Source organism: Passer montanus, unplaced genomic scaffold, assembly GCF_014805655.1.
Source record: "Passer montanus isolate IOZ18808 unplaced genomic scaffold, ASM1480565v1 scaffold51, whole genome shotgun sequence".
Lineage (NCBI taxonomy): Eukaryota > Metazoa > Chordata > Aves > Passeriformes > Passeridae > Passer > Passer montanus.
In genome coordinates this window covers 5,432,378-5,451,632 of record NW_024370041.1, presented here as the reverse complement: position 1 = coordinate 5,451,632, position 19,255 = coordinate 5,432,378, and the positions used below count along the sequence as shown (strand labels likewise).

Here is a 19,255-nt window from a genome sequence, read left to right as displayed (position 1 = left end):
ATTTTTTTCAATAGTTTTATTTGTGAGTAGAACTTAATGATACAAGAAAGAAAGAAAAATACAGGACTTTATTCTGCCCCAAAGTGTGTAACCATACCATACATGACTACATTTCATATTGTAATACAAAGAACTAAAAGAACAAACTACAAAATTAGAAATTAAGAGTCATTGCATATGTGGTCAAGATAAATGGAGGGACTTCAGTAAAGAACTGAAACATACAGCAATTAGTCATTTAGTTACGACCCTGCAATAAAACACAATTTAGCAAAATAAGTGTTGTTTGCTTCCTAGTGTACAAGGACATACAATGTTAGAGCAGAAGCTGAAAGCCATTCGTGCCATGCAGTCCTGCCTGAGTGCTGCTGTCCAGGGGCTCTGCCCAGTGCCTGCTCTGTCCCACACCGGCCCTGCCACCTTTCCCACGGCCCCCGTGGCCACCTCGCCCCCTCTGCTCTCACCTGAACCCTGACAGCTCAGTTCCAGCTGTTCCAGCCCAAAGCCAGCCCGAGGCACGGGCCCCTCCCAGCCCGGCCCGGCCCTGCCTCCAGCCGCTCCCCCAGCCGGCCCTCCGTGCTTTCTGCTGCATCAATGTAAGGCATTAGTTCTCTGCTATTTTACCAATTGCAACATTTAATATTGTCCTAAAAGGTTACATCCATGTTCTGTTGTGTTACAGACACTTACTGTGAGTCAGTGTGTTGCCCTCACCCCCACGGGGTGTTGGGGTTTGCTGCTGTTAAACCCGAAATGCAAATTGTGGAAACCAGAAGTGGTCAGTGCCCCGCGGCCTGGGCCGGGGCACAGCACCCGCTTTCCAGAGAATTCCACCACCTTGACCTGCCTGATCTCAAACTACTTTTATAATTAGTGATAGACACAAGCATGGCAATAACTGGGAAATAGTGAACTCAGTGGCAAGAGTGATTTGCCATGCTGCACATTAAACAAACATTTATAGCAAACAGTGAAAATACACCTTTGAGGTTACACGGGATTTCTGTACTCAACCGCTGGCAACAACAACAAAAAGATTTAAAGAAAGGCCAGCTTTTGTAAGTGAAAATATAATTACTATAAAACAAGGTGAAATACTCAGTGTAATGCATTTACATTTTTGTCAGTGGGAAGGAACAAACACAAAAGGCTGCACATGGGGTTCATGCACAGCAAGGCTGCATGTGCAACAAAGGGATTTTTAAAAGGATGAAAAAACTGTGCTAAGGCCCAAAACACACCTGCCCATGCTCCACACCACCAGCTTTTACTTCAGTTACTTTTTAACCTTTTCTAACAGCCAAATCACCACATGACTCAGTGAGGCAAGAGCAAAGACAGATTTCCCTTAAACTGTAATTCACTAGAAAGAAAAAGAACAGGCCAAGACTGGGCTCTTTGAACACACAACGTGAGCGGAACACACCACGGACATTCCAGTCCTAGACAAAGACTGATTTCACCAGCCAGTTATAAAATAAAACAAAGTGAAAAACACTTTCATTTTGTAACAACAGTGAGAAGGGAGAAAGAGAGGAAGCAATGGAGAGCCTCAAAGCTTGGCCAAACCACAACCTGTACTCACAAGCTCGCAGAAGTTTACGTGTCAGTTCAAGAATTCACCCCCCTTGAGAACACCACTGCAAAAGCATCCTCTCTAAAAGTAAAAATTTAAGAAATTTACTTGTGACTTGGAACAGAATATTGGAAAGAACACTTCTTGTGGGTAAGCAATGGGTGTTTTATTCTTAATTGTGAAGTTTTTATATTCTTTTGCAAAGCAGTGCAGGCTTTAAATTAAAAATAGTGAATCAATGCCTTCCACATGGAAGTCATTTACATTTGATTACAAACTAGGGATCAGATCTGTGGCAGCTGCTGAACACACAGGATTAGCACCTTTTTGGACACGAGTTTCTGGTTATAACCCTAAACAATCAAGCCATAACTTGAGGGGCTGGTTGGATTAATTGTGGCATTCATTTACATAGTAAGACAAAACACTCAGTACGATCTGGTACATTCTAGTGGTTAATGGATTTTAAAATATGACAGTGTTTCTGCAGTGGGTTGGCCTTTAGGAGTCACTCTTCTTTTTGCTCTTCTTCAGGAAGGAAGGAGTGCGGAACTTCTTTTTCTTTTTCGATGGGGACTTCCCTGGAGATTCATCACTACCTGCATCAGCTGCTGTCCCCTCCTCAGCTGTGGGTGTTGCTGGCTCCTCAGTGGGTTGGGACTGGGGTTCTTTATTTTCCACTGCAGGTGGTTCCGTTTGGCTTTTGGGCACATCATGATCACATCTCCCTTCCTCCTTCCCTAAGGGAGGGAAGCCGAGTGCTTCCGAAGGCTCATCGGGGGTGAGATCTGGGAGGGTTTGCTTGAAGGTTGCAGCGTCACTGTCATCTCTGTAGGTCTGCTCCTGCCGTGTCTCTGGTGGACGGACAGACAGCGACAGTCAGTTTACAAAAGTGTCCCTGGAGCAGGGCCAGTGAGGCAAGTGGATGTGAGCGCGCTCTATAAGAAACTAATATATTAACTTGGCACGAAAGCCTTTGTAATAGGGCTGTTCCCCAGCTTTGGGCACAGAAGAAACAAGATATTCCAAAGTTCTGTTTGTTTTTCAGCTTCTTCACACAGAACAGATAAAGCTGAATTGTATCAGCAAGAAAGTAACTGTTCAGACCTTGCTCCTGGTTTACTTGTGATATTTGCAGGCAGCACAATATTTTTGCACAATAAAGCAGGAATTAAACCTACAGTTTCCATTGGCATTGAGCAGAGTGTTTTGCAATTCCGTACTTTTATTTTTCTTTTGGAGAGATAAAACTAATTGCTGATTTGCAGTGATCCTATACATGCAAATCCATTAATTTCTAAATTGGTGCTTTGCCAATTTATAATCCCAATGAGGAGATTTTCATAATATTCTTCCATAAGATCTGACAGATATTGATTCAAAATATAATTTCCTATCACAAAGGCTTCACTATTTTTTTGCAAGATATGAGTACATATTATGGATTCCTATAAGTAAAATCCATGTAGTTTATCAAATTAAATGAGCTCAGCAGGTTATGCAATACAGCTTGTTTTGTGTATTGTACGTGATGTCAACAGCCAAACTCACCCTGTAAAAGGGAACATCGAGAGTCCAGCGGCAGCTGAATGTCCAGAGGGGAACTGAGCCACTCCTCCCTCTGTCCCCACTCACTGCTGTGCTTTAGGATGTTCTGTGTGGGGCTCCTCTTTGTGCATGGCTTGAGCAAGGAGCTCCCTGCTCTGCAGTGTCCCACTAGCTGTGCCACATCTCTCCCCACCCGTGTTACGTAAGGAGGAATTCAGAGCAAATTCCAGGCCATGCTCATCGTGAGGCACAAATGAAAGGCAGCTATTTTTTCCTCCTTTCAAGATCTTGTTTGTTTTAATTTGAAAAGACTGAAGGCTTTCAGAAGAATTTACAGAAAATACTTGATACTTTCACATTTTTCCTATAAAAATGACAGTGTTCTTTTTACTTCTGCCAGATGGGATTAATAATTCTCTGATATATTTTAGAGGGCTCTGTTCTGTGAATACCTGCTAGGAAACAAACATGTTCTGCCTAGAGCACCATGAACTTCTAATAGGTTAAATAAACACCACACACTAGTATCCACTCAGAATGCACAAGTTAGCAGTTTAAAAGTTATAATGCAGGCAGGATTTAAATCAGAGCAAAAAAGGGAAAGCAGTTATGTACAGTACAAGCTGCCTTCTGAAGCTGTAGTTTAGCCTGTCTACGTATGGCAGACACATTAATAAGAAACACCAGTTACAGTTCTTCACTACCACTACCCTGCTTTTGGATTTGACTTCTCAGGAATTAACTGAAAACATTGCTGAGCTCCTCTCCCTGGGATCCAGTGGCAGCATGTGTGGGAATGGCTCAAAGCTGCACCAGAGGAGGTTCAGACTGGACTTTGGGAAGCATTTCTTCACTGAGAGGGTGGTCAGACATTGAAATAGGCTTCCTTCTTACTGAGAGCTGGTCAAGGCCCCAGGCCTGGCAGTGTTCAAGTGGCATTAGGACAATTAGCTTTAATTTTTGGTCAGCCATGAATTGGGTCAGGCAGTTGGACTAGATGGTCATTGCAGGTCCCTTCCAAGTAAAAAATATTATATTCTATTCATTACTTGGCCCAGTTTTTAGAACAGGCACCATATTGGATTGTCAGGTTTATTCTATATTTTTAAAATTAAGTTTAAAAGATAATTTTGAAGTCTTAAAAAAGGGTTTAGAGATTCTTCAAATTAAAGAATAGGAAGCTACAGACATTCAAACAGCATTTGCCAGCTGGCTTGAGCATTGAATAAATATAAATGGGTTTGTAACTCATTAACCCAGGACTGCCATCCTTCCCAGTTTGTCAAGATCCCATCATCCTTAATAAACAGATTTACATGGTGCTGGAATCAAGCAAACATCTGTTTATCTAGTTTGCTCAGGGCAATATTTTACCAGAATTTAGAAGATTTACAAGTTCCACATTCAATTAAGCCAGCACACAACATGTAAATGCCCTGCTACTCTACCTCATGGATTTCAGTAACATAACTAGAAAGCTTTAAAAATATTTTTCTTGCTGCAAAACCTATTTACAGTTTAAGAACTCAGCAGCACCTCAACATTTAAAATTATTAAAAAAAAAAATTACGTTTACATCCATGCTCTCCCTTTATTTATATATATATATACATATATACTGTGGTTTAGGAGTTTAAAGCATAACATCAATACTGGTGTGTGTTTACAATTCACATTATTTGTGAAAATAAATGTTTATGGGGTTTTGGGTTTTTTTTTTCAACACAACAATGTGGACAAACATACAAACTAGGATATAACTGAGTTAAAAAACACTTAAATTATTTCAGCTATACTTAAACAGAAAGACTATGATGAATCAAAGCTGAGAAGAGGTTGTATAGTGACAACATTGTCATTCAACAGAACCTCCTCCAACCAAAATCATCATGATACAAGCTTCCAGTTATTCTCTAAAATAAGCTTTGTATGTTTGTCCTGGACAACTTTTACAACTAGAAGAGTTTGTCAAACACAATTCCCTGTCCAAAAGAACTTTCAGGTTTTAGAACTTTATCAGTAACATCACAGGTGTCTCCAATATAGTTTGACTTTCACACCTATGACAAACACACTGACTTTTGGATATAACAGGACATACAAACATCCTTATTCCTTTAAAGTATAATCTGAAGGAGCTCTGCAGAGCCAGCCAAAACAGCTGTAGAAGTTGCTGCCACCAAGTACTTGCTGTTATTCCTTGGCTGGAATTTGAATTCCCTACAGTTAACACAAAACATAGGAGTAGTCCCATATCCATTTCCATGCAGAAGTCTGCTGGGTAAATTTAAATCCATGTCAGTGGATTTTGCTCTGGAATAGATTAGGAACTCTTCCATTTTGTTACCAGGCCCAAGCTGTGTGGGCAGCAGCAAACTATTGGGGCAGAAACTGCCAGGGCTGTTTCAGCTGTATCTGCCAGGCAAGTTCAGACTATTCCTTTTTAAACTGAGGAATTGGACACACAGATATGGAAACACGGAAGGTGACTTTCACAGCTTCTCTCAAAGGGGGAGTGTGCTTTAACATGAGATCTGCAACTGCCTGGAATTGCATGGAATTGAGAACTAAAGAACTCAACATCTCAACTGAAAAAGCCTGCTTTTTTTAAAAAAAAGCAAAACCAAAAAAAAAACTTAGTAAACAAAGATGCAAGAGTGAAGCAAAGCACAAAAGCAGGTCAGAGTATGGAATGATACTTACTATGGTAACAGGTATTCTTTAGCATATCCATCTCCTGTTTGTAACGCAGCCACAAGAAGAAAAAAGCACAAGTAGAGAATCTATGCATTCATCACAGCCATTGTGTTACGTTAGAAGAATGGTTGCAACCATTCTTGTAGAAAACAGAATGAGATGAAGTAGTGAATGGCAGACTAACAGACAAGTGATATATCCAATGTACAAGGTAAAGGAAACAAGACAATAATTGGATTACACCTGATCAAGATTATAATTTTACCCTTTTTTAAGGGAATTATCAACTTTAGCTAGCCCTGCTCTCCTTTTAGTTAAAACTATGACAAAAGGTGAGCAAATAAGCAAACGTAGATTCAAATTGAGTAGGAAAAATATTTACTGAGGTGTAATCCAAGTACAATAATGTTTAAGAAATGTGCAATCAGTGAAGAAGATTTACCAAAGCATCTAGATATGTGTCTGGTTCACCATCAGACACGATTTCATTTAGTAAAAGCAATTACCTCATAGAAAATGTACAAAAAGGTAAATCAGTTGAGAAACACCAAGAGATGACAAGGCAATTCTGAAGAGATGGAAATTTGTCTTTATATTAATGCACACTTCTTTATTATTGTAAACGAAACTGTTAGACTCACAGTTCAGTGGAGTATCTCGTAGGTAGTACAACAATGAAACACAAGAAGTCATTGACTGTTATTAGCTCTAGTTCATGTTCTCCATGCAGTTACTGGCCCCCCAGCCCCAGGGAGCAGAACGTACCTTCCTCTATTTTAATGGGCGTGCTGGGAGGAGTGCGGGCTGAACTGGGCTCAGGGGGGCTTTTCTCTTTCTGTGGCCTGCCATCTTCTGAAGGCTCTGCAGGGGTAGGCAAAGGGAAATTAAGAAGGCAAATAAAACCTCTCTGCATGTAAGAAAACAAGTGTCCTTTTGCTCCATGCACAAAAGATACCAATACATTTTTCTGAATCAAAATTCTGCCAGGGTATTAAATAATACCAAAACAAGCAAAAGAAAATTAAGTGATAGTTTGATACTAAAAACACTGTTCAAGTCACTGTTGTGCTCTGTAGCTCTTTCTGGAGGGTTTTTTTTTTCTTTAAGCAGGCATGAATAATCATTTAGGAATTGGTATATGTTGCTGTTATAAAGAAAACTTGTGAGGAAATCCCACAAGGAATATATAAACAAATATGGAGGAGGGGCTATGCTACCAGGCCTACACAAGATAACACTCTTTTGCTTGCTTTGTATTGCTGAAATTTGGAGTAAACAAAATTGCATCCCAAAAGAAAAGAAAACTGCACAGATAATCAGAAATACATGCAGTAATTATATGATTCCAAACAGATTTCACAGTAGTTTGAGTATTTGTTATTAGTAAGGAGGGTTCTCTTTGCTTCCAGCTTTAAATAGCCCTAGATCCAAAGGAAAATATTAATAGAGTACACCATATATCAGGAACAACACTAAAGTGTTGTTCCATCCAGGTCACCTACACAATTAAAGTGAAATCAGTCCCACAGATGAGAGTCAACTGACAGAATCTCCACATGGTGAGATAAAGAGGTGGTTCCTTGGATTGCAAGCACAGCTGTACCATGTTAGTAATACCTGAGGCCTCAGCCAAAAGGTCAGGATCAGACCTTAATGCTTTGATCACTGCAGTATGAAATTCCTTATGGGAGGACTTCTGCCCATCTGGCTCTTCTCCATTTAGATGTGGGAAGCTTTGCTGCATGGTCTGACAAGGAACCCATGCAGCAGCAAACTGAAAGTTATCTAAAGACTTTGGCAGTGATGACACGTCACGATCCTGTAAAGTCTTCGTATCTGCTCCTTGAAAGGTGTTTGATCTCCCTTTCAAATCCAGAGATTTTTTATCTGACGTGTTTTTCTCACTGATGGGCTGATTTCTAAGCACTGCACTCTGCTCCCCAGCTGGTGTCTGTCTCAGTAACACAGTCTCTCCATATTTTGATACCTTATCTAAGAAGGATGTGGCATTGTTACTGAGAGAATAAAGGTATGCAGTTAAACAGGCATGACAGCACAGCATCCCCCCACCCCACCCAGTACTTCATAAACCAAACACAAGGGTTCCTACATTGTGGTCCCAAAAAGCAGCTGCAGGGAACATCCACTGTGAAAAAACAGCATTTTGGATTCTTGCATCACTCAAGTTCAAAACCTCACAACAGATGAGCATTCTAAGTATAATCCCTTAAAATTATTCAAAAGCAAAGCAGGAGAACACTTGAGATGCACCAACAGCCACTTTTTATAGCACAATTCTGTCATGGGGTAATTGAAAAAGTCCATTTTGGTAGAAGTCCCCACAAGATGTCACATTTCCAAGCAACAATCAATGTTATTCTGTATCTTCTCCATTCAATGTATTTCTCAAATCCACAAATTTCAATGACTCAAAAACCTGCAGTGTTGCTGCTGTAAAGCACCACCACTCCTGACCTTAGCCCAGGCTCTAGGGCCACGGGAAACAAAGCAGAACAAAACCAGTACCAAAACACCTTTTTGATGGAAGTTTTCAACTTCCTACCAGCAGGAGTAACTGGCCCTACTGCCCAGTTTGTCTATAAGGACAATTTTAGAGTGAGATCTATGCATTTTACAGAACACACTTAAAATGTGTGATCTAAGTGTTTTATCTCAAACTTACTTTTCAAATTTCTAATTCACACTGGAAAAACTGAAACATACAAAAGCTGGGTAATTCATCCATGGCCTTTGCAGGTAACCCACCTTTCAAATTACTAAGAAACTTGCTGGTACAACAATTGCAGAAAAAACACACACAGAGAAACCAACCTTCTGGTCCCTTCTGCTTTCTTTCTACTTCTTTGCGATACTCTTCCAGTTCTCGATCAGTGAGTTTATTGAAGGGATTTGGTCCTGTTGTGCTCACTATGACTTTTGGTTGATATTCTTTCTCAATTATTGCCTTTGATGCAGTCACCAGTTCTCCCTGGCAAAAGAAAATTAAGATACATCTGCAATCAAGCAGTAACTTGCAGAACTTTTAGAGGTTTAGAGGCTACAAAGCAACCAAAACAAAAACAAAAACATAACCTGGAAAGTGCTACTTTTTCCTCTTTTAGATTTAAAAAAAAATCTATTGAGATTTTTTTTTATGTGATTCACAGGAGGTTAATATAAAGGAGAAAACAAGTCTCCTCTAGGGAATATCCACCATTAAGCAGTAAATCAAACAGCAGCCAAACAGTCTAGCTGAATTATATTTAAAGTCACAAAAGTTTATCAAGTTTCTTTTTCTCACCACAAAAGAAACATGATACCAGGCCCACCTGCATGGCAGTCTGGGCACAGAATACTCAACGGGTCAAGAACTCAGCTCATGGGTATTTTTGTTTCTGTTTTGCTTTGGTTTTTATTATTATTATTTTGCTTTGGGTTTTTGTTTTGCTTTCTATTTTTTTAATAACAGAAAAGCCATTTCTTGCAGCTACTACATTACACCTAACAGATGTTATAGTAAAAAGCCATCTTGTATATGTTCTGTATATTCCAGATTAACAGCTTATTACAAGCCATTTTAAAGTAATTAAGGTTAACTGTAATCAGATACAAGTTAGCATATTTACATCTATAACATTTGTCATATAAGCCAGATAAAAAGTTACACAAATAAAAATATAACGAGCAATTCTAAGTACAGCAAGTTCTGGTGGACAAAAGCAGCTGCATCAGAGATTCTCTAATGTTAAAGTTTTTCATTTTTCGTCTCTAATCCTATGGTAAAGGCTACAGCCACTGGATTTTCATTGTCTGAGGTACAGAAAATGCTTGCCTGGAGATAGCTGCTCTATCTCTCAAATGACTTGTCTAACCATTTGGGTTTTTCCACTGGATACACAGAACTCTGACAATAGTTTGTTAATGACTGATGTGAACTGTGCCCCATGTCATGGTGACACCCAAACTGTCTTCATTATGAAAAAAAGAGATATTTGAACTCCATTACCCAAGAGGCATGGGCTACTGATTGACCCAAGTCACCTCCATATTCAATGTTGCCTGTACAATATTTAGAAGAAAGCATCAGAAAGCACAGTTCAAAAATATGCAGTGCCTAAAGAGAGACAAACATTCCATCCCATGTCCACACTTCATGGACAAGCACAGGGTGGCCACTGTAAAACTGATGATGCAAATAGACAGAATGCTGTTCTGGATGGCAAGAGCTGCTTTGGACAAGATGTCAGCACCAAAGAGGTGACAGACAAGGATGGCTGGATGGAAGGGGGAAAAGAGCAGTTCTGAAAGCCTGATGAGAGGTCTCCAGAAATCTGGTCTAGAGCAATCCAGGGAGGTAAGATGGATGTCAGAATCTATGCTGCTCTTCAGGAAGCAAACACCAGAGAACAGTGTAACAATAAACCTCCACTGCAAGAAAGGAATGATCCTGAAAGGAACTGCAGGAGAGAAACATCTGTAAAACATTACAGATCACTTCCATTTCCTCATAAAATAAGAGGAAAATTCATTCTATATGCAGAATGTCAGTAGAATGTCAAAAGCCTTTTTTCAAGGCATATCCATGAAGCATTGATTTGACAGTAACAGTTTTTCACAGAAGATAATCCAGAAAAGGGTCAGAGAAACATCAACCTTTGTACAAATCCTAATTGTTTTGTAGAAAATTCAAAACACCCCTAAAATGACAGGTCTCAGCTTTGAATGATGGCAGAAAACTGATGCCCATGGAAATTTCTATTTCCCTTTCTGTCTTTGCCCACACTTCAAACTAAGTCCATAGTTTTAATTGAAACTCAGCATAAGCAGCAGGACCTTGTAAAGCACTGATCTCAGGCAGAGTTTCTAGAGTTTACTGGGAACAAGACACACAGTACCCATTACTATCCCTGGAATTTCTAACAATCTCTTTGTCAGCATAAGCAGCAGGACCTTGTAAAGCACTGATCTCAGGCAGAGTTTCAAGACTGAACAAGACACACAGTACCCATTAGTATCCCTGGAATTTCTAACAATCTCTTTCAATGTAGCAAATTAAATCCAGAATTTCTAATGAAGCAGAATGTTACTGAATGCCTGTAGATTTAATGGTGACAAACAGCAAGACAGGCAGTTTGCAGATGCCTGGTGCACTGGCATGATGTGTTCTCCCACTTAGGAGAGTACCTTTGTTAAATACTGGGAACAAAAGCAACAAATCAAGCCTATCACATTTACTAGACTGAAAAAAAAAGAAACCAAAATTAAACCTTCACAAAAACCACAATGCACACAGTATTTGTACTTGCTGAGTAGCTTTGACCCAAGACAAGCAGCCTTGAAAAGATCAGAGGCAACAATGTTGGATCATAAAAGCAGAAAAATTATACAAGAGATCAGAAAGGAAAACTTTTATTTTATTTTAAAAAGCTATTTTTATCCAGTTTTATTTAGTATCAACAATATTGAAGCTGTTCAAAGGCCACCAATGAAAATAATACTAGTAGAGGGACTGAGTCTATGTGGGAAATAAATTCTAGTACTATGTTAATAAGTTCTGCAATAGGGTTACTCTATACCAGTATGATTACTCTAAACCATCATTACTTCTAAATCAATAAGCAGCTATGTTTTACTTCACAGAACAAGCCACAGAACAGCCTTCAAAGAATTTAAATAAAAATATACAACACAAAATGAAAAATGGGACAGAAAGAAAACAAGTATAAAGGACTAAAAAGTTCAGAACATATTTCCACTGGTTAAACGTGACACTAAAATAGACAAGACTTTGCAGAGCTGACCATGCCATTCAGATTCCTAAGAATGTTCAGAAAAACTGAACAAGAAAATTAGTCTGGAGTTACTTCCAGTATTAAAGAGCCTGTAGAGAGGGAATAAATTCTCATAGACTCACACTCTGTTTCATCATAAGATGACATGAAAAAAATTGATGTTCTAGTGATCTCATTTGGATTAGGTTGATCTTAGTATTACTTTGATGATGATTCCAAAAGTATTCAGATGACTATTTGAAATTTGATCACATGTGTATGCACTCAAATATCAACAGCATTTTGTGCACTGTAAGAAACACTGGATTATGTTAATGAAGAGAATGCATTTTCACTCTCTAAGGGCACACACAAAGACACAAAGGGAAAGCCATTTATAGCTAATGATATGCAATTTGCCTTCATATTAAACATGGACTTCATACTTCCTACATGAAATTTAGAAAATTAAGTAATTTTGTAACTTCTAGACCAAACCTGGCTTTTAGAGAATAATTCAAAACTGGCCATTATTTAACAGGCAAGCACTTCACCTTTTTCTCAGGGATAAATATGACCAAAACTGGCACTTTATATATGCCAATTCTTCTTTCAATCAGACAGGAGGTTATTAATAATGGTCTAAGTTAACATTTGCTCCTAACACAATGTGACATTAATGCAGTGCCTTTATCCAAAACACCAAGATTCCTGAGGTACTGTTCATGTAGAAGTCACCACTCAAACTCAGTGCCACCTCTGGGGCAGCACTGAGAGGGTCTGGATTCAGAACAAAGCCACAGGATTTCCATTCTGAAGGAAGAGACCCAAAATGGGTGACTCCCTTTCTATTTAAAATTACTGAAAATTCATGTGAATTTATTTTCTTATGAGACTGCAGAATGGTTGTTGGTAAGAATAACCAACATTCCCTGTCAATCAGCCAAGACTGCAGCAGAAGCTTGGTTAACCAAGTCTGACCAGGGATAAAATTACATGATGCACAAGGAGGTTGTGTTGCAACATGGCCAGGACTTCTCAGAACATGGATAAAGCAAGCAACAAGGCAAGATGGACTATTCACTGCTGCAGCCATAGGCACAGGAGCTCAAAGCAGTACATGCACTCTGTACACAAGGAGGCATTTCTTCATCCAAAACAGTGTGCGTTAGTATTTGATATAAATCTCAGCATTAACTGAAAACATAATACACTGTAAGTGTTACTGCAATTACATGAAACTTTTTACATGAATTGTCATTGAGTGGCAAAGAATTTGTCAACTGAAAACTTGTAATTGCATGGTACCTAAAAGTCCCTAAGTCCTTGATGTACAGGATTTTTCAGTTTCATTTAAATTTTCAGGTGAGGTTTTGTGTGGGCATCATAAGATTGCTTACAGTTCCTTTGTTCCACAAAACACAATTGTTTTATGGCAGAATCTTTCAAGGAAATTTCTCTGGTGGTTGTCTTTTGTTGCAGTTATTTTTGGGTTCATTGGATTTTCTGGTTTGGGTGACTTTTTTTAGAAGGAGGTTGTTTGGTTTGGGGTTTTTTTGCTTGTTTTCTTTGGCTTTGTTTTTTGGATTGTTTTTTGGGGAAATTTGTTTGTTTGTTTGGTTTTTTGTTTTTTTTCCCAAATAGGAAATTATTAAGCATTTGGGTCACAATCCATGTTAAAATAATCATATAATATTTCATAAAGATTATGAAATAGGCCACTTCTATTTCATAATTACTCCTATCATTTACATTGTGATCTAACTTTGCACACTATTTCAGGAAGAAAGCACTTTCACGACACCACAAAAAATGAAACAATTTGGACATCTAAACCCTAATAGGATACTACTAGACCAGATCACTGAACCAATAAATCATTTGCTGGTTCTCTACCATCTGTGAAAATACATGTAAACTATCTGACTACTTTTATAGAAAAGCTATGTCATTGTTTGAACATAATACTTGAAATATATTACCATTAAAAAAGACCTGTACTGTGATAATTATAATAAAAATAATTTTTCACTTTGAAGGTATTATTAAGTGGAAAATAAAAATCATGCACTGCCTGAAAAAAATTTGCTTTATTTTACTTTTTGTCTTAAAACCAGAAATGGTGTTTTATTATTTTTCCTTTCAGAATATAGACAAAGCAAACTGCAATGTGAAAAATATGACCATCATATTCTCAGTAAGACCCAAGTATCTATAATGCAAACTGGCTCATTCCACTTTAGAAAGAGTTATAAAACCACAAGGTTTCCAACAATGGTGTAATGCAAAGTATTCTGTATTTTTTTCATGCAAAAGAAATTCTGTTAATGAGGTGTTTAGGCATGACCTAAAACCAAGATTTAAGAATCTTTTAGGTAAAACACTGGAGCAGAGGAGGCACTGATGCTTATTTACACACTGTGCTTCCACTCTAGATGTGCTCTACAAAACGTTATTTGCAGTGTGCACTGCTCCATTCAGTCAGCCCCAAGGACTGCCCACCCCACACCTCTTGGACTTATTCTCTAGTTAATGGATATTATGCAAGCACAAACATGACAACAAGTGTGAAAGCAAATCAATTTTGCACGTGTGAGGCATTACTTAGCAACTCTTGTAGCTAACTGCAGGAAGTATGAAGGAAGCCAAGAGTCCAGCACTCTGGGATCAAGAGGTGACAGTGTTTGTCACATAACACACACAGAACCCTCAGAATTACACTGATGTAATCAGGCTGAGATTAAGTTAACTCTAAATTGATCTCAAATTAGAATAACTCAACACTAACAACATGCATAAAGAAAGCCTCTATATGCAGGACCTGATCAGCACCTTAACATCAAAAGTGTTTCCTCACCAGCTTCTACAGACAAAGATCAAGACCCTTAAGAAACTCTTAACAGACTAAAGTAACTGTTTGCATCATCGCATATACATAATTTGAAGATCCATCTATTTTAATTTTTTAAAGTTTTCTAGCCAAATCATTTCTTACAGAGGAAAAAGGTCAGGGTAAGGAGAGGTTAAATGAAGGGTGAACAACAGTATTTAGAGCAGTATGACAGGGCAGTACCTTTCTAACAGACAGAGATTTAGCGGGACTAAAGGCCTGCTCTGTGAGATCGAGCCCTTCAATAGATTCCGTACAGTCTGAGAGGGGAGCATCCTGCAACAGTAAATTGAGTAAACAGAGCAAACCGAGCCCGGGCTTTACAACATCAACCAAAAGCACTGTGATGCTTGCTAAAAACATGCAAAGAAACAGTAACTGTAGATGAAATTGCATATGACAATGAACTGACATGCACACGATGTGACACCCAACATGAATAATGCTGCGGTCATGATAAGACTTGCCAATCTTTAAAAAGTATTATCAGAAAATACTTATCTGGGCAGTTGAAAGCACTTGGATATAAAAAGCTTTATTCAGCTATACAGTATAACTGTACAGCTCTAATTCTTACTTTACTTGAAGCTATGATTTATAGTATTTTGTATATCCAGATAAACTGCTTTTAAGTTTCATTGATATAATAGCTTTTTTCCCCAAACTGCTCTTCAAATAAAATATTATGAAGCATGAAATCCCATATTTAACACTAAACACTACTGCCCCACAGTGAGCATGGTGTGCCCAGTATTAATCCTTCAAGATACATCAACTCAGAAATCAAAAAAACAAAAAGCTGTCACAAAGCCCAACTAGTTTTGAACAAGAATGTAACCCATATAAATAAGGCTTCTGAAACTCATGCATTACATTCAGCAAAAAAACCAAGAAGCATCCTCCACAGACATGCTTGGGCTACATGGCTGAAGCCTCTAGATTTCTGACCCTGAGCACTCTTGCAAAGACAATGGTGTTACCTCTAAGACTTACCTTATAAACAGTTACTTTCTGCCAATTAAAGAATAATTTCATAGTGATATATTAGGTGAAAGCAGAGGATATTATAGATTAAGCTAACAGTTTTAGGAATTGAATACTCTCACCTGTACAAGGCTCCTGTCCACAACTACCCCAGAAAGAACCTGTGACTGAGGGCCTGCTGTTTTAATATCCTGCAAATTTTGCTCCCGGATCTGTAAAGGAAAGCAGCAGAATGAACAACAATCACATGAACAACAGAGAAAAGTTGATCACATTTTTGTGTATGAAAAAGGGTGACTGAACCTGCCATCAGGCAACAACCAGTGCTAACTGCTGTGGCCACAGGGCTGTCAAATGAAGCTGGGCTTATAAACACCACCTGAACATAAATGTTCAGATTCCTGGCTGTTTCCTCACATTTCTCAGAATTTAGTCATTAAGTACCATCAAAGTTGTTGTCCTTTGCTTTTTAGTACTAGGTCATGGCAAAACAGGTAACAGATAACTCCAATTTGGAAAAAAGAGGACAAACAGAAATACTACCTCTGTACTTTTCTGTCTATTCTACCTGACCAGTCAGTTGCAGGATGCTGTCATTAGCCATTAGTTACTGATATGGCACCATAATATCATCTTTATATAGAAGTTACTGTAAAACACTGCACAACTTTCCATTTTTGCATCTACTCAGGATCATATCCTCAGAAGGACATATAAATAACTTATCTGTGGATAAAATGACACTCTGGAGTTCTCAAGAACACCCATTTTCCTGCATCCTAAATACCTCCCAATTATTTCAATACAGAAGATGGGGACAGAAATCAGATCTCTGAACCTAGGTATTGGCTATTTAAATTAGATATCCTTCAGTGGTAAAGCATTCATGACAACTGACTCAAAATTTATTTCTAAAATATTCTGGCTCTTGTTCCAAGATAAATTAAGAAAAGCATGCATCTTAAAAGGCCTCTACTTTACAACTAAAAAGGGCATTGACTTAATAAAAAATATATGCATACAAATGCACAAACAAGAAGTATTATTAATACTTGGTATCTCAAAGCACAAGACTTCCCCATCTTTTTCACTTGTTTCTAATTTACTACCCTTCTCATCACTGAGAAAGTATAACATTTGAAGACTTATTCTCTTAGTCACTTAATTCAAGTTTTTAATAAAACAAGATTTGTGTTTGAAACACAAAGAAACTGCTTGGAAATTTCACGGTAATTCTCATTTCAGGTGGTTATTATTTTACAGTGCCAAGCATAAGTTCTGTTAGCTTTATATAAATTATTTTAGATTCCTGCTAGTATCCCTGCACACAGCCTTTCTTTGACAGAATGCTAACTCTCATGTACCATGTGGCCATCAGAGGTATCAAAACAATCCAGAACAAGTTAAATATTAACAAGATACCAGGGCATATTTTATACTGTAAAAGAAATAAAGTGAAAAAAACCCAACCCATTCAGTGCTTTCCTGTTGATAGATTGGACAAGAAGATCTGAAATTCAAAACCAGGAAAATTAACTGCAAGCTCATTTCAAAAAGATTAACTTGCAGTTCCAAGGACAAAAAAAGAAAGTCTGCAACAATCACAGCATATTAAAATACAGTGAACTGAAATATGGAGAAAAATCTATAGACTATTTTGTCTAGGCCACAAAATTCCAACTGGTATTACCAAAACAGGAAAACGGGTCACTAATGTAAAACTATGATCTCAGGGTATAGAATTATTACCATAAACTCAGGACTGGATGTTTCAGAGGTACCCAGCAACTGGTCTAAGAAAAATTAATCTTAGAAAAATGTCTTCATATAGTGAACAGAAATACCAGCTTTTTCCAGGAGGAGCTCAGGACACTTAGGAATTGTTTCATTATTTAGTTATAAAGGGAAAGGACAACACCAGAACTGTGTTACTGAGCCCCCTAAATGTCATTATAGCCAAGTAAGTTAGCTCATTACAAGTACACAACTTAATTGTAGTGATGACCAAAAAAGCAATCATTTTACTGCTATTACAAACCTTGTTCCTCATTTCCTGGACCTCCTTTGGATTGGTGTTCAATGGAACAAACAGATTAGGGACAGCAGAGGTGGCAGTTCTATGTCCATCCTCTTTAGTCCACTGTAACATCAAGAACAGTTGCAGAGTCAGAGCTGCTGTAATGGCTACGGACACTCAGAGCAGCAAAGTCACATCACAGTTGATCATGCATCATACAGAGCAGAGAACTGAACCAATGATTGCATTCTTCTACTCATTCCTAGGACTAAGTTGCTTTCTTCTTCAGTAATATAAACTGTACCTTCAGATACATTTTCAGAGATCAGAACCATTCTATCAAATCGGGTTAGTAACAACTAGAGAACCAGTTAACTTGCAAATAACTTTCACCCAACACAATGCCATTCCTATGTGCAGTTCAGAGATTATGAAGACTGAGGGGTTTTTAAGTTGGTTTTCTGTGCACTTGACCACACTGACAGCTGCAGCGTTTTGTGTTTCTAGAAAACACCTACTTCTCACTTTAGGAATAGATATATTAAGACAGGAGTAGGAAAATGCCAATATAATTACTTATTTTTAAGGCATTTTTCTTAAGACATTTCTCAATGAGTTCATACTTGTTTAAAAAGGACACTATTCCTCACCCAAAAAGAAGTACAGCAAGATCTAAGACATGAGCTTTAAGACCCTGTTAGTGCCATTTTCATTTTTTGCACTTGGTGTTTTTACAGAATAACACGAGAGAGACACAGAGATCATTGATTCAATCCTCTGGTACCCAACAAACATCAAAGCAAACTTAAAGCATAAGATGACAGAAGTATGAAAAGCAATGTGATGTCACTATCCAGGTTTAGTGAATGATTCTGTACTTGAAGCAGGAGTGGGCATCACCAAAGTTTTGCATTAAAATAAGCTACTTCAGCAAAATGATGTTACTAGAATTAGTTTCTGCACAAACAAAGAGCTGTACCAGCAGAGCAACCTAAAGGAACAGTTTGGTGATGTCAAATATTTTATAACTCATAGCTCAGAAGGTTACAAAAATATCCCAAACACAAGCTTTAAGCGCTTCATGGGTTCCTCATAGATGGTTGCTTTATTTGATCTGTGCATTTAGTATGGAGTACTGTTTAATTTGATGCACAACTAACTCTTTATCTTGATATATTTACTTTGTACAATGTCCTATTTCCAATCACTATTGCATAGAAAATGCACCGAACAGTAAAGCAAACCTGCTTATAGAGCAAATGCTATGCATTTTTTCCTGAGTAACTTCAAGAAACAATAAGATAGCCAGAAACTGTCAGACTTCAGAAAGCAACAGAATTTTAAAATGTTTTGCAACTGTAAAGTAAAAAATGGAATGAACATGGAGCTGTGAAATACTCACTGATGATTATCTTCTCAGATAAAAACTACTCCAGCTTTTTATTAAAGATAGTTTTTAGTCAAAACATATATATATATAAACAACCTCAATATAACAAGCCACTTTTTCTTTAGGTTAATAGCAAGCATTAAAAAATTGAAATACACGAACCTTTTATACTGTATGAAATTATCTACTGCTTCAATATATCATTAAACCAGTCTAATTTGTGACCCAGAATTTTGCTTCAGTCTTTCATTGATAATTTCAAATATGAAATACTACCTACTCTGTGAGCTGATGGTGAAAAGCATAAACTGGTCCAAACATATACATAGCTTTAAGCTATGGTAAAACTATTTGATCAAGGTAAATCTGCATCATTATAGAG

At 37.9% G+C, this 19,255-nt stretch overlaps 1 protein-coding gene across 18 annotated transcripts in view; it reads right to left on the bottom strand.

Moving 5' to 3' along the window:
* Nucleotide 1: 1 nt before the first annotated feature.
* ADD1 (adducin 1) overlaps nucleotides 2-19,255 on the bottom strand; it is a 64,194-nt gene continuing 44,940 nt past the window's right edge. For 4 of the 18 annotated variants that reach the window (XM_039724011.1, XM_039724009.1, XM_039724013.1 and 1 more), the window contains exons 11-17: nucleotides 17,505-17,606; nucleotides 15,589-15,678; nucleotides 14,666-14,758; nucleotides 8,654-8,810; nucleotides 7,439-7,813; nucleotides 6,587-6,682; nucleotides 2-2,430 (exon numbers count right to left, since the gene is read on the bottom strand). In XM_039724011.1, coding sequence (XP_039579945.1) covers nucleotides 2,078-2,430; nucleotides 6,587-6,682; nucleotides 7,439-7,813; nucleotides 8,654-8,810; nucleotides 14,666-14,758; nucleotides 15,589-15,678; nucleotides 17,505-17,606 — 1,266 coding nt within the window. In that variant the 3' untranslated portion in view covers nucleotides 2-2,077. Of the gene's footprint in view, nucleotides 2,431-5,826; nucleotides 5,862-6,586; nucleotides 6,683-7,438; nucleotides 7,814-8,653; nucleotides 8,811-14,665; nucleotides 14,759-15,588; nucleotides 15,679-17,504; nucleotides 17,607-19,255 lie in introns of those variants that run through there. The other 14 variants (XM_039724012.1, XM_039724014.1, XM_039724016.1 and 11 more) reach the window with 10 other exon arrangements.